Here is a 15,074-nt window from a genome sequence, read left to right as displayed (position 1 = left end):
GGGCCCCGACAAACATTTCAATAGGCCAGCTCAGCATGGCTTTGTGCTGCCGAGCACCACATCTGTCCGCTCGGAGAGTGTGTGCGCGTGTGTGTGAGAGTGTGTGTGTGTGAGACGTTGAGAGATAGGGGGATTCTGATAGAGTGAGAATGGAGGCGGGGGCTGGAGCAGAAGTACAGCTGTGTGTGCGTGCGTGTGTGTGTTGGCCTGGAAAGATTTTTTCCAAGAGGAAGACTGATATATCAACATGTGAAAGTGTGACAGTGAACACCTGTTTATAAGATGGACACTGTAAAGTTGTGTGTATGTGTGTGTGTCTGTGTGTGTGTCGCTCTATTGATGGCAGCCTTTGTGTTGTTTTATTATTGATCAGGCTCGTGTGTTTCTCTACAGCCCAGTGATCTAAAGAGTGAATGGGGGTCACACACACACACACACACACACACACACACACACACACACACACACACACACACACACACACAAATAAGCACACTAACACACTTAATGATTATTTATCAATGAACTTCATTCACATGGTTGTCTCTGTATATCTGACTTCTTGCCAGAGTAAGAAGGTTTATCTGAAGCGGGCACAATGAAAATATTCACATAGTGCTAGTGATAAAGGTGTGTGTGTGTGTGTGTGTGTGTCAAGTGATGCCAGGAGTCACACAGGCAGCAGTTCTTTGAAACATTAGTTAACAATGCTTGGCTGGAGCCATGTGGACATTGTCTGTGCAGGTCCCAGTCTTGCTCTCTGCCACATTGTGTGTGTGTGTGTGTGTGTGTGTGTGTGTGTGTGTGTGTGTGTGTGTGTGTGTGTGTGTGTGTGTGCGTGTGTGCGTGTGCGCGTGCGCGTGTGTGTGCGCGACGTCCAGATGGCCCTCACAGATGGATGCTGTGGTCTTAGAAGAGATTACCTTCCTCTATTCCCGTCTCTGCGCTGCTCCTTAAGACTGCAGGAGCCCTGTGACACAGTAGCCCAATTAGCTGGGCTGACGTGCGCTAGCATTAGCTTAGCATTAGCAGCTCTCTCTCTTGGGTTGTCAGTGAGTGGAAGGCTGAATGTGAGTCAGCTATTTCATTGTCAGCCTCTATATGAGCAAACTATGGTCATTAATGTGGCTCCCCAGCATCTGTAGTTTAATCAGAACAGTCAGGGAGACAAATCCTTCAGAAGGCAAGAGCTGATTTTTGGTGTCTAAGAGGGAGATTTTATTTATTTAATCTTAACTTAATCAGGCAGTTTCATTAAGATTAAGATCTCTTATCCAACAGAGACCCGAGAACAGGAAACATTCAGAAGAAAACAATCAGCAAAGCAGACAGAACAACACAACAACACGACACAAAAAAACAAGAACAAAGCTTTAATAAAGCTTTAAAGTCTCCAAAGGGAAAGTACGACTCTAGTTTGAGTTCCTAGAACCTGAAAGCAGCTCTGCCAACATCAGTGCGTACATGAGGGATATCTGAGGTTAAGTAGTTACAGGATCGTGTCTGCTGCTGGTGAGAGAAGAGATCGGAGACAGTTTGGAGACACTTTGTGAATGAATAACATGAGATGGCAGTTTTCCCTTTATCTTAAAGAAAGTCCATCCAGCCGTGAGATACAGAGAACCATGACGAGGACAGAATTTGTCATGTACGAGGAGGAGGGTGGTAACCACGACGACTGCCGAGAGGGGGGGAGAGGAATGGGCAGACAGGGACTTTGCTGGGTACTAAGTGGTTTATCAGTAGCGAAATCCCCCCCAACAACCCTCACCGTGCTGTTTGTCTGCCACACACAGACACACTCACACACAAACACACACACACACACACACACACACACACACACACACACACACACACACACACACACACACACACACACACACACACACACACACACACACACACACAGCCAATTGTACACACCTACAGCGTGCCAAAGGTCAACTCATGATGTCTGCTCTTTGGCTGACCAGAAGTCTCTGCAGCAGATTACGGCCCTGCAGCGATGGGAGCACCTGCGTATCAACGTACATGAACACACGGCCACCGGTCCGCCGTCTCACGCGTGTCATTGATGATTTGTGAGGTCTACGCGTCCCGTCTGGGTGATACAGAATCCACATGCCCCGTCAGTGTAAATGAGAGCTGCACTAGTGGTCACACAGTACTGAAGGGGGGAAAGAAAAGTAAAAAAAAACGACTGAAAAATGACCCATTTCTGCTCGGAAAGTTAAACTAGTTATTTGTTTTTTGCTTCACTGATGTATTTTTCATGAAATTATTTAGTTGAGTCGTCTATGGGAAAGAATGGAAACACCCTTTCACAGGGATGTCTGGACGAAAATAGGATAATCAACCCTGATTATCCTATTTTCAAGTACCCACTTTACAGCTCGGGACACGCAGACACGCCTGATTTAATTAAAAAATGATTATTAGAAATGATTGGACCCCATCAAAAATGTCAAAATTGGGATTTATGGAAGATGATAAATGTTGGCGATCAGACAGAAATGGGAACGCTGACCGATGTTATATGAATGTGAAAAGGTTCATTGTTTCTGGTTAACTATTATCAAATGCGTTAATAAACATCCTAAAAACTAATCTCATTATGACACCAGCATTATGCATCTTATTACCAGCTGAGGTTAATCTGCCCTCCCGGGTGTCTGCGTGGGTGAAATGAGCTCTCGTAACAGGAAGCAGGATTGTACCAAGACACTTAGAGCTAAGAGAGCAACTCCAGTTTAAGGAATGGAGAGATGAGATGGACAGCTTGTTTCACAAAGTTGATAATAAATCAATACTTATAGAAAATTCTGGGGTCCATATTTAGAAATGATTGGTAGATAGTTTGGTTCCATCATATTATCAACTCACCAAGGCACTGAACATGACGTGTAATGTCGCTGCCAGATACCTAAAGTTAGAAATTGTCGTGAAGAACGTAGCATTATTTTATTTCATTTTTATTTATTCATTTGTTTGTTTTAAAATTTTGTATACATGTTCTTGGTTTTCTTTGCTGTCTGTCAATTCACTATTTGAGTTGAAGAGTAACAGAAGGGTTAATCACATCGTTTGAGAGATGCTCTCCAACATGAGGAGGGCACTGCGATCGCTGTCGTCCAGTGTTGTGCCACGAAGGTTTAACGTTGTTTCCATGTAGTGAAACGGAGCCGACAGTCTGTTTATTAAATTTTACCATTACAAGCCAAAAGCTCCATATTCTTTTCCATGCCCAAGTTTGTCTTCCTCTAACTCAAACCTTACATTATGTCAAGGTTTGGAGTTGTTCAAGTTAAGGTGAGGTTTTGTACAAGCCGTATATCGTCCAAGATAAATGTTCTTTTAGAGACATTAAAGGTTTATCTGAGAAATCTTAATCCGGTCTGCGAGTCAGCGAGTTTTCTGCTCCGTTTGATGGTCCGACCTTGAGTACTCGTCAGTTGTTTATGAGCGCGTCAGCCTGCCAGGTTCATGTTACTCCAGACTAGTTGCGTGAATGTATTCACTTGGGTACAGTTTGTGGTTTCCATCCAAACTGCTACGTACAGGATCCACTTTGGAGAGCGATGTCCAATCTGGAACTCATCTGTGAGCCGTCGAGCTCTTTAAAAAGACTTCTGAGTAACCCGCGATGCAAACAGTGATTTGGTAAGTGTCCGTTTATATATACGTTTTGGAGCCCGACTTTTATGTGTCCATACAAGTCCCACATGTGCACATATTACTTTAATCCGTGTGTTTATAGGTTGGTGATTTAGAAGAAAAGAGATAGCCCCCCCTCCCCCTATTAACGCTACTGGAAAATGACAGGGGCTTCACATCTGGCTTTGAAGAGACCTCTGGCTGAAGACAGCAACATCAAAGGAGTCTTCAAAGCTAATTTCTGTCTGTTGAAACTTAAAAGAACAAAATAGCCTGATGTCTTTATTGTGTGGTTAAAGAGAATTAAAGAAAAATGTTCAGAGGAATGTGGGAGTTTCTGCAGCCTTAACTGATCACTTCCTGACGTTTTGTTAAATGGAACAAATCAAGTGTTTTCACAGATAACTGGTATCCAATTGATTCAGAAGGCCAGAGACTTTATTTGTGACCTTGGTGTCACTGTTTTTAGATGCAGCTTTTGTTTGTGGTCTGTTTGAAGCTACATTTAATAAAATGCACACAATGGTTGAATAGTGCGAGTTAGAGCCACAGGGATCGAAAAGAATACAAGCGAGGCGATTCTTATAGTTTCAATGACTGATGATGCACCATGAAATCACTGAAAATGTGCAGAATGTGGGCAGCCTGAAGACTTTGAAACACGACTCTAGTTTTAATATGTTGATCGAAGGCGTGTGTTTCTGTGTTACGTTGTGTTTCATTCCATCCTCTGATCCTCTTCTCATTAGCATTAGTGTTGCTGAGCTATGTTTGTGTTGATGCATGAGTAAGGGATAGAAAGTGTGTGTGCTTGTGGTGAAGCTCAGGTTTATTATTTTAAGCGGAGCCCTGCTGGCATCATTGCACAGAAATAGCACCAGTTCACTTCCGTAATCTGTTTCATCAAGTGTGTGAGTGTTTAGCCGCCTCTATGTGTGCTTTTTTTTTTTTTTTTTTTTTTTTTTTACATTCCTCGATAGTTTATTTGTGCCCTCTGTACCATGTGTACTGAGGCGTGTCGCTGGTCAGTGTGTTGATTAGAGGGCTTCAGACACTGGGCTGGCCCGGGTCTGCCCGTCGGGGAAATCACTGGAATGGTCAGACAAGGACAGGGTCTATATTTAGCCCTGCTGGTGGGATACAATGACATGTCTGTTTCATACCAGTCCAGGCTGCTGATCATCGGGGTTGTTTTGTATGTTTTATTCGGATTATTCTGAACAACTTCACAGATAATTCAAAATATTACGCACCGATACCAGAAGGTCACGGATGAAACAGAAGCATAGGACTTGTGTGTTATTCCTGGAATTACTGAAGGATCACGAGCTGAGAGCCGCCCACAGATGACACAGGTCTACACCAGTCCTGGCTGGAAATCCTGACCGGGGATCTGCAGTGGCACATTTACAACAGAGCAGCAGCAGCCCAACACAAACCACCTGTCAGTGACCACCTGTTTAACACGCTGCACCTTTTCCCCCCAAATTAGGAACTCCTGACGGCTCCTGGAGACCAAGAGGTTAATGTTACCATCAGTTTAGAAATGTGCCGCTATTTCATAATAGTGCAAGAAATGTAAAACTCTCAGAGATCTGTTTCCTGGCTAAATTTATCCTGAAAGTATTCTGAATGTGAAGGCCGGAGGAGGTTGCAGGGAAAGAAGTTGACTTAATTGGGAAAGTAAAGTGCCCTCTCGGTCGAGAGAGTTGGCTGTGTTTTCATGTGTCAGTCAGACTTCTGATGAACCTGTTCCTCTCAAATAATCCAGTTTGCTGGTGAAACGGTGAAAGTAGCTGATAACTATTGAGGAGATCCAGTAGGACAAAAAGAATTCGTCCCGTAAGTAGCGATGAAATTCTCCCGACTGGAATCAAACCACGGCGTGTATCTGTACTGTAAACAATATAGTAATGCAGAACAGATGCAGCTGGAGAGGAAAATCTGCAGCGTGAACACATCTGTAAAAAGAAGGTGTTGTCAGTACCCCCCACCCCCCTCTGCCCCCGCCCGTCTGTTCACACAAAAAAATAATAAGGAGGAGTAAGAGAGTTTGTCTGCTCAGGACAACAAGCTCTTTTTTGGGGGGCAAGTGGGAGTATGTTTGTGTGCTGCATATTTCCTCAAACAGAGTGTGTGTGTTTTGAAGCTGTGTCCTACACACACATGCACGCACACACACACACACACACACGCGCGCGCGCGCGAACTTTCTGCACAGCTAACAACACAAACTATTTTCTGTGTTTATTCTTCCCTTTGGTGAATTTTGAGTTGTCACGCTGCTGATAAATGGACGGAGGGAAATTACACTTAACTGGATCACAAATATATCTGAATTCTTGTATGAAGTCTCACGATGCACACGTCCGGACAGTTAAGTTTTGTGTTGTGTGTTGAAGTTGTTGGGGAGTTGAACATGAGATCAAGCTTGAGAGTGTGTGTGTGTGTGTGTGTGTGTGTGTGTGTGTGTGTGTGTGTGTGCGCGCGTGCGCGTGCACGCGTGTGCGTGTTTTCATGTGCTGTAGTTGTTTTGTTTGGAAGAAACGTCCTGTTTTCTTCAGCTTCTAGTCGTTTCTTAAGAACTGCTTGCTCAGTTCGTCTTTTCCGTCTTTTCCTCCCCCTGTCGACCCCCCGCGCCCCTTCGTCTCTTTTCTCCTCCCTCTTTCAGGGACATTAAGCCCGACAACATTCTGCTGGATATGAACGGCCACATCCGCCTGGCCGACTTCGGCTCCTGCCTCAAACTCATGGAGGATGGGACGGTGAGTTTTCACCACACCGCTGCTGATGTCTCTTTTGGTCCAAAGCAAACATACCAGAGCTTTACTGGCCTCTCTGTCAACCCACCAGGGGTCTCCCACGAGGAGTGTGTGGTTCAGCTGCTTGGCTGCGCTTGCAGTTTGTGATTCAGACAATTCTTCTAGCGAAAAAAAAAATACACACACAAAAAAAAAATCCCCGTAGGTGTTACATAAAAGGAAAATGACAGGATGATCAAAGAGTCTCAAATATTAATGTTGAGGTTATATAACCGTTTGAAAACATAAGAATGAAACTGGAAATCATGATAACAGAGTTTTTATTTGGTGTTTCGTCTGTATTAAAGCAACTTCCTGAATAGCAAAGAGAGATGATGCCAACATACGATGGATCCAAGTCCCAACATCTGTTTTTCCCTTCCACTGTGAAACTTCTGGCACTTCAGCGTGACAGCAGGGCCTAAATATTAATATTTAACATAATGAAACTTCCTAATTCACATTTTTAAATTCAGGGTTCCGATAAATGTTTATTCTGAAAATTGCTTTGAAATAAGTTAAAACAGAGCTAAAAAAAACAACAGACTTCATCCTGTAGTGGAGATCTGGGAGATCAATATGCTCTTTGTTTGGTTGTTTGCTATTGCTGGAGTGGTGATATTTATCTTATCCGTTTCCAAGACTTCAGCCTGTAACTCATCATCATCATCATCATAATCATCATTATCATCATCATCACTCTCATAACTGCAGCATGCAGGCTCACACGCTTTGTGCTTGTTTGTGAGAATTTGAGATTTTGTCTCATATGTTACAGTTTTTAGTCTTCGGTTTCATCCCTCTGTAGGTCCAGTCCTCTGTGGCGGTGGGAACTCCAGACTACATCTCCCCAGAAATCCTCCAGGCTATGGAAGACGGGAAAGGCAAGTACGGGCCTGAGTGCGACTGGTGGTCCCTGGGCGTCTGCATGTATGAAATGCTGTACGGCGAGACTCCTTTCTATGCAGAGTCCCTGGTGGAAACCTACGGGAAGATCATGAACCACAAGGTGAGCTTATGGAGTTCCAGCTTGTCACAATAATATAAATGAACAAATTTAGCTGGAATGTTCAGCTTTACCTTTTTAACACGTACTCAGATCTCTGCTACCTTCGATAAAGCCTGGCATATTTTACACAGGAGCGATTCCAGTTCCCGCAGCAGATCACAGACGTGTCAGAAGACGCAAAGGATCTGATTCGCCGGCTCATTTGCAGCCGGGAGCACCGACTGGGCCAGAACGGCATCGAGGACTTCAAGCACCACCCGTTTTTCATCGGTAAAGGCTGAGTCTGTCTTTGCAGATGTAAAAATGTATCCCAATATTAATATGAACAAGCTTATGTATCAGGCTCATTTTGCCCTTTTATCGTGATAGATTTTGGTATAGAAAAAAAAAATCTGAAAAAAATGTCATTTCATCTCCTTTCTTATTTCTTCACACATTTTTTCCTTCATTGAGAATTACGATTTTAGATTTTTTTTTTTGGTCTCTGTAAATCAGTTTTTTTTTTTTTTTTCTGTCTTGTTATTTATGCAAACGTGTGCCAGTATTTGGAGGCTTAATAATAAGTGAATCAACTCGTACTCTCCCCATGACTTCCTGTTTTTAGGCATTGATTGGGAAAACGTTCTCACATGTGAAGCCCCCTACATCCCAGAGGTCAGCAGTCCCACAGATACCTCCAACTTTGACGTGGACGATGACTGTCTAAAGAACTCGGTAAGAACTTTATTTAGCAGACTCTCACAGTGTTGTCTGACCACAAATCTATTTGTATTTTTCAAAGCCATGTCTATTTGGTGTGAAAATCTCACTCATTTTTCTTTGTATTTTTTTTTTTTTTTTTTAAATCCCTTTCAGGAGACGATGCCCCCTCCCTCTCACACTGCCTTCTCTGGCCACCACCTGCCCTTTGTGGGTTTCACCTATACAAGTAAATGGTAAGTATAATGAAGGAAAACAGACATATGAATGAATGTCTTTCCCCTTCTCTCCCACTCTGTTTCCTGTCCGTCTCTTCACTGTTGTCTGGACTAAAGAGGCTAAAATGCCACAAATAATTCAATCTGTAAAAAAACATGTATTATTTTTAACTGCTGCCTACTTTAGACTTCGGTCTTTGGTCCTGTTTCTTTTTAGGAAGTCCTCTTTTTCACTCATTATTATTTTTACTGTCATTGGTAGTGAATGGATGGAGACACTGTTTACCTTCAATATTTTCCTAGTTAGCAAAAGTCAGTTTATTTTTAGGTGAAAATAAATAAGAATAGAAGTAATATAATATACAAGTAATATACAGGTTTCCCATGCAGACACTGTCACTGCACAACCTTCTTATCCCGCCATCTAAAGAAGTGTAGGAGTACTGAATTAGCTTCTCTCCCTAATAAGGTGATGTTCATGATCCTCACACTGAAGTGCTGCTCATGAGAAAGCAACAAACCTGCCAGTTACTTCTTTATCGCTTCAAGGCTCAGTGATAATGGCCTTTTCCTTTTTCTTTCCCTTTTCCTCCCAACATGTCTCCCTCTCCTCGCCTCTCCCATGACTCAACATCTTCTCATCTTTCAACTCCTCTCTGTCGTCCACTTCTCTTTCCTGTTCTCCCTCCCCTGCTGTTTCTCCGTTATTTCCTTCTTACCGCCTTCATCATGTTTAACCCTAAACACCCTAATCATTCAACCTCTCTGCAATTTTTATCTACTTTCCTCGCTCTGATTTGTATTGTTTTCATTCCACCTACATTTTTCTTTTCACTACCTAACGTGTTCCATGTCCTCTTCCTCTGCAGCACCATATCAGACCGGGGTTGCCTGCGACAGCTCGGAGGGCCGTCGGGTAAAGCAGGGCAGGACCAGCTGGACCTGGAGGTCCAGCGCGGCCTGGAGGACAGCCTGGCCACAGAGGCCTACGAGAGGAGGATCCGCCGCCTGGAGCAAGAAAAACTAGAGCTAAGCCGCAAACTGCAAGGTCAGCATGAAGAAATATCAAACTGGCTGAGATGCATGTGTGGAATCACAACCAAAGACAGGAGACAGATTAGTGCATTCATAGTACATTTGGTAAAAGACATGCTTAAATAGTTTAGAGTAGAAAAGTATGCACACATACATGTACAGCCTACATATACTGACACACACACATGTACAGCCTACATATACTGACACACACACACACACACACACACGCACGCACACACACGCACACACACACACACACACACACACACACACACACACACACACACACACACACTATATTCAGTACAGTTTAATGAGAATGGACAACAAATTAATCTTCTTTAGATTCCACTGTTATGAGGTGTTTCCTCCTCACATCGCAGTTTGATTTGTTAAAATAAAAAGCACATAAGTGATATTTCTTATCTGACCCGTTTACAGAGTCGACTCAGACAGTTCAGGCGCTGCAGCACCCAACAGGCGAGGCTCCGCTCGGCGCCAACAAAGAGGTGGAGATCAGGAGCCTGAAGAGCGAGATCGACATTCTCAAGAAGCAGATCGCTGGTCAGGACTTTGTTTTTGTTCATATTTAGTTCAACTTGGCAGTTTTCAGCACACAAAGCTTTTTTTTTTCTTCTTTTTTTTAAAAATCCATCAGCCACAGTTATTATCTCATAAAGCAGCAGATAAACACAATTTAGATTGTCTGTGAACATTGGAAATAAACATACACACATACGTTTTCATTTAAATTAAAAGTGTCAGATGTGTGTGTGTCAGAATCGGGCCAACTGGAGAAGCAGCTGGAGGATGTGTCGATGGCTCGCAGGGACTTGGCGGACTCATCAAAACATGTCAAGACTCTGGAGAGACAGATGAAGAGCATCACACAGGAGAGGGAAGACCTGCAGAAGGTACAACCAGCGTGTCCCTGCTGGGAAAATGTTGTGCTGTAAAACACAAAGTCATCTTTCCTCAGAACAATCTTTCGTCATGTTTAATAGACATAACAAGACTGTGCTTGTCAGGGACTTTGCAACATCAAAACTAGTCTGGAAGCCGTTCAGTCTGGTTTGTACCTTGCGATAGTGAAAACGTCAAACCTCCATTGTGCATAAACTGAGAGTGCAGTTTTCACGTGGAGACGACTTGTATCCAACAGTTCAACATATCAGATACAAACTATTATTCAAAGTACACTTTTTTGTCATTGTTTGTATTAAAACACGTGTAGAAGGTATCTGAGATGTTCACCTGCTGTCTGTGTTGTGGTCAGGACCTCGTGGAGGCCAATGAGAAGATGAAGTCTCAGTCTAAAGAGCTGAAGGAAGCCCACAGCCAGAGGAAAGTGGCCATGCAGGAGTTTTCTGAGCTCAATGAGAGACTCACAGACTTCAGGTAGGAAAATCTCTTCTCTGCAGCATTTCCCCAAACCAAGACACCTTCAGGTCTACTTCACTCCGCAGTCAGGGCCGGACTGGTTGATTTAGTGTTGTGGATTCACAAATTGCATGCATATGCTTGTGTTAAGACTTCACAGTTTATGATACTAAAATTTGATTCATAAATAGAAGACCACCCATTTTCATGGTTTCCCTTGTTTAATGTTTTTTTTTTTATTTAAGTGGCACCTTTACAATCTGTTCTGACTGAACTGTGACCACAGGTCAGCGAAGCAGCGCCTGGTTCGCCAGTTGCGTGACAAGGAGGAGGAGATGGAGAGCCAGACTCAGAAGGTTGAGGCTCTCCGCCTTGAGGTGCGAAAGGCCGAGAGAGCCAAGAAGGAGGTAGAGTAGACTCCCTGTGTTTGCTAGCACGCCCTGTTCTGTCTTCATTCACCGGTCCCTACAAAACTCAACCTGTGTATTTATACAGATAAATATTCAGGATTTGTTTTGAAACGTGTGTATCAGCGCAGTAATTACCTGTAGTTTGAATGTTGTGCATGTTTTGTAGATATGGCTATAGGATTGGCGGGGGGTGTCACGATTGCATTTTTGCAGGTGAGACACAGGTCTGGTCATTTGCACCAAAACGCAAATGTGCAAATACCAGTGCTCCCAAAAACACGTGCCGATATCTATATCTAAGCGTCATAACTTGGAAAACCCACTCACTAAAGTTACAGCGTCTCCGAGCAGGATTGCTGGGCTGCGCTCCATTCATGCACAGCAGGAATCTCCTCTGAACTTTTTGATCACACCTCATATGGGTGCGTGAGGAAAAACTGACGTCCGATGTATCCCTGCATCCAATCACATGAATTTGTTTGTGTCATCAGATGGAGGCGCAGGTGGAGGAGCAGGCAGCAGAGACTCAGAAAGAGAAGAAGCTGAGAGAGCGTAATGAGCAGTACAGCCGACAGCTGGAGGAGGAGCTGGAAGGGCTGAAGGTAAGTGTGCAATAACACCAACCTGTCCTTCTACAAGGTCTCGGCACATCATTAACAGTCAGGACTGACTGGGAGGGTTCGATATTCTTTCTGCCCGGATACAAAGAGTCTAACTGGTTCCTTTCGCTCTCTGTTCTCCGTTCTCTTCCTCATCATCTGGTAACTTTTCTCCTCGTTTCCACCACCCAGGTGAAGCAGGCTGGCTCCTCCGCTGCCCCGACCTCTGCAGACCAGACCCAGGAGGTGGGTCGCCTGCGTGGGGAGATGGAGAAGAAAACGCTCATGTACGAGGAGGAGCTGGCGCGGCGGGAGGCGCAGCACAGCACGGAGCTCAAGGCCCTGCGCAAAGAGCTGCGCGACGCCGAGAGCCAACACCTCACCCTGCAGAAAGAGATTCTGATGCTCAAAGACAAACTGGACAAGACTCGCCGGGAGAGGTACTTTATATCTCTTTATATCTCTTTATATCTCTTTATATCTCCGTCAGACTATTTCATAACCAGTATTTCATGCCACCTGGCTGGTCTGGATATTACTGCTGCTATTCTCTATTATGAATGTCTAGACGGCCATCAAACTGTTTTTCTTCATTGTCTTTTTCAGTGATGAGTCCGTGAGGTAATTACAGTTTCTTTAATGATAGCTCTCTCCCCCGTCTGGTACTAATGTAGTAGTAACTGTGAAGTGCTGTTGTTGTTGTTTTTTTTAAATAGTTCATCTAGCCTTCAGAGTTTAGTTGTGTTATTCACCACCCAGCTACAGCTCATTTCTTCTCCAGCGGTTCTCAAATACTTTTATTCTACCTCATTTTAGATAACAAGCATCAAAGCGTTTGATCCAAAAAGATTATAATCTGCTGTTTCAGAGAACACATTTATGAAACAATGAACGATGGAAGTGGTCGTAAATACTCTTCTTTTAAAATTATTCTTTTTTAAGGCTGTGAAAGGAAGAAAGGAAATTTCCATGCATTCATTTATCAAGGGTTTTCTGAACTGTCAGAATGAAGCCCTGACAGGCTCCATTACTGTACTCTGTTACATACAGGTTCATTTTACTATTTTAAACAATGTTGGAAAATGAAAGGAAACCAAAGTGGACAGACATGCTATCTGAAGCTAACCCTGAGCCTGCTATTAATATATGTGAATGTATCTCACCACGCTTCATTGTGGATTGTTTCCAGTTGTTGCCTCCTAATGACCGTTGACTTCAGGTTAATTTTAAAACACAAACAACTGAAGCAGCCTTTAACCAATCGACATTGACAAACATGACGTGCGCCAAAACTCAACAAGCTGTAAAAAAAAATAAAATGGAGCCCCTCCTGCTGGGTGGGAGCAGAAAGTGGGCGGAGCCAGGAAAACTAGCCCAGCAAACTAGCTTTACCTACTTTAGTTTGTCACATTTTTTAACCAAAAAATTTGAACTAAAAGTGACCGTAGCAGTGCTGTACATATTTGTAAACTGTATTTGGACACGTGTTCTTTTCATTTAGGGGGAAATTTCTGAACAGGAACAGCAAAGCAACTTGTAAACATCGTGGATTCAAGTGTTTAGACTTTGAATCGAAATAGTAAAAGAAATAATCCCATTCTATCGAAATGTGCCAACTCTGAGATTATATACCAAGAAATGAGGAGCAGCTAACGTGTTATTCTGCTGCAGCCCTCCTGGTACTCGGGGGCACCTGATCCCACTTTGAAAACCACTGCTTTAATGAAATTTTAATAAAATCTCAGTTTTGTGGAGAAAGCTTTACAGCTTTGTTTTTGTACCCTGCAGCCTAACCTTCCTGTCGGTGTTACTGTCATATTATTCTCACTGCTTTCTAATTCATTTTGAAACACACCGCTGTATCGGATTCTAACTGCATAAATGTGTTTGGGCTGAGTAAAGTGTACCTGGTCTTAGTGGAGTCTTTGATTCAGACTTTGAAAAAAATGTAAGAAGCCTAAAACCCGCACAAAAACAAAGGTCGGAGGACAGAAAGGTTTAATGAAGAAGTAGGTTGAGGGTAAAAATGGTGAACAATCAAATGTATTTTTTAAGGTTTACATGTATGTCGTAATAAAACCAATGGGAAATATTACCTGGTATGTTATTTCAGTTTAGACCATCACTTCAGTTTAGGAGGCAGGAAAGTTCCCTCAAAACTAAAACTCTCTGAATAAATCCTGTTTTTAAAGGATTAAGTTATGATCTATGTGAATATGACAGGCAATATGAAGGCAAGAGTCAAAAGATTGGATTTGCAGTTATAAATTGTGGTTATGGAATAAATGTAAGTTTATACAGTGTCACAAGTTCAACAAGCCGCGCATGTGTGTCTCCTCCAGCCAAAGCGAGCGGGAAGAGTTTGAGACGGAGTACAAGCAGAAGTACGAGAGGGAGAGAGTTCTGCTCACCGAGGAAAATAAGAAGCTGTCCAGTGAACTCGATAAGGTACATTATCTGTTCATCTCCAATCAATGCCAACACACACACACACACATACGTCAAGAACGGGTTTGATTTTTCATTTCTGAATCTTTGTAACTCCTTGTTTTTGATGGTTTTCTGTCACACGCAGAGAACAACAATTGTGTAACCCCAGTTAACCCCTGTTGGGCGGCTCAAACTCTTGACATTCCTCCCTCCGCCCCCTCCTTCCCAGCAATGCCAAAGAAATCACTGTTCAATATCCCCCATAAAAACAGCCTGTAGCCTCCACCTCAGTCTGACGGAGCGACTTCTCTGGATCGCGCCATGTTGACTTTGGAAACGGCTCTTGGAAGTTAAAAAAAAGGCCCCCAATTTAAACAATGTCTAATAAGTGGGAGGCATTTCTGACATATGGAATAAAATGTGAGAGTGTTGTTTTTAAAGTCTGCCACTGATAAAATGCAGAAAGCCTCGATGAAACGGACAGAACTGGAATTATAGCACTGAAGGTATTGAATGAATTGTTCTGTTATTTCACACACTGAAAAATGATATTTTGAAAAGCCTTCAGGACGGATTAGATCTGTTTGTGTGCTAGTTTTAGGACTAAATAGTTCTTGTATACATTTTGAAGGGTGTGGAAATATTATTGTTTGACTGGTCTTATCTTTCAAAGGATGCTCCTAATTTCAACACTGTTAGTTTAGTAGCACAATCAAATCACTCCATCTTCAAATTTAATTCCTTTTGGTGTGAGAACAGGAAAACCTCTGAAGTCAAACTTTCACTGTTAACAGGATTGAATTGTTAAATGAACGTGGAGGGAAAATTCAGAC

General features: G+C 43.0%; 1 protein-coding gene across 7 annotated transcripts in view; it reads left to right on the top strand.

Annotated features, from left to right (window-relative positions):
- The window catches only part of cdc42bpab (CDC42 binding protein kinase alpha (DMPK-like) b), a 77,553-nt gene that overhangs the window by 41,775 nt on the left and 20,704 nt on the right, over window positions 1-15,074 (top strand). For all 7 annotated transcript variants that reach the window (XM_069158653.1, XM_069158658.1, XM_069158657.1 and 4 more), the window contains exons 6-18: window positions 6,329-6,422; window positions 7,267-7,467; window positions 7,599-7,737; window positions 8,072-8,181; window positions 8,323-8,402; window positions 9,254-9,432; window positions 9,864-9,986; window positions 10,203-10,336; window positions 10,699-10,820; window positions 11,089-11,209; window positions 11,704-11,814; window positions 12,004-12,251; window positions 14,154-14,259. In XM_069158653.1, coding sequence (XP_069014754.1) covers window positions 6,329-6,422; window positions 7,267-7,467; window positions 7,599-7,737; window positions 8,072-8,181; window positions 8,323-8,402; window positions 9,254-9,432; window positions 9,864-9,986; window positions 10,203-10,336; window positions 10,699-10,820; window positions 11,089-11,209; window positions 11,704-11,814; window positions 12,004-12,251; window positions 14,154-14,259 — 1,768 coding nt within the window. The remainder of the gene's footprint in view (window positions 1-6,328; window positions 6,423-7,266; window positions 7,468-7,598; window positions 7,738-8,071; window positions 8,182-8,322; window positions 8,403-9,253; window positions 9,433-9,863; window positions 9,987-10,202; window positions 10,337-10,698; window positions 10,821-11,088; window positions 11,210-11,703; window positions 11,815-12,003; window positions 12,252-14,153; window positions 14,260-15,074) is intronic.

This window comes from Embiotoca jacksoni, unplaced genomic scaffold (assembly GCF_022577435.1).
Source record: "Embiotoca jacksoni isolate LCO1_2020_lvr unplaced genomic scaffold, fEmbJac1.0.p SCAF_23, whole genome shotgun sequence".
Taxonomy (NCBI): Eukaryota; Metazoa; Chordata; class Actinopteri; family Embiotocidae; genus Embiotoca; species Embiotoca jacksoni.
The sequence above is the reverse complement of the archived record's forward strand: the minus strand, read 5'-3'. Positions and strand labels throughout refer to the sequence as shown.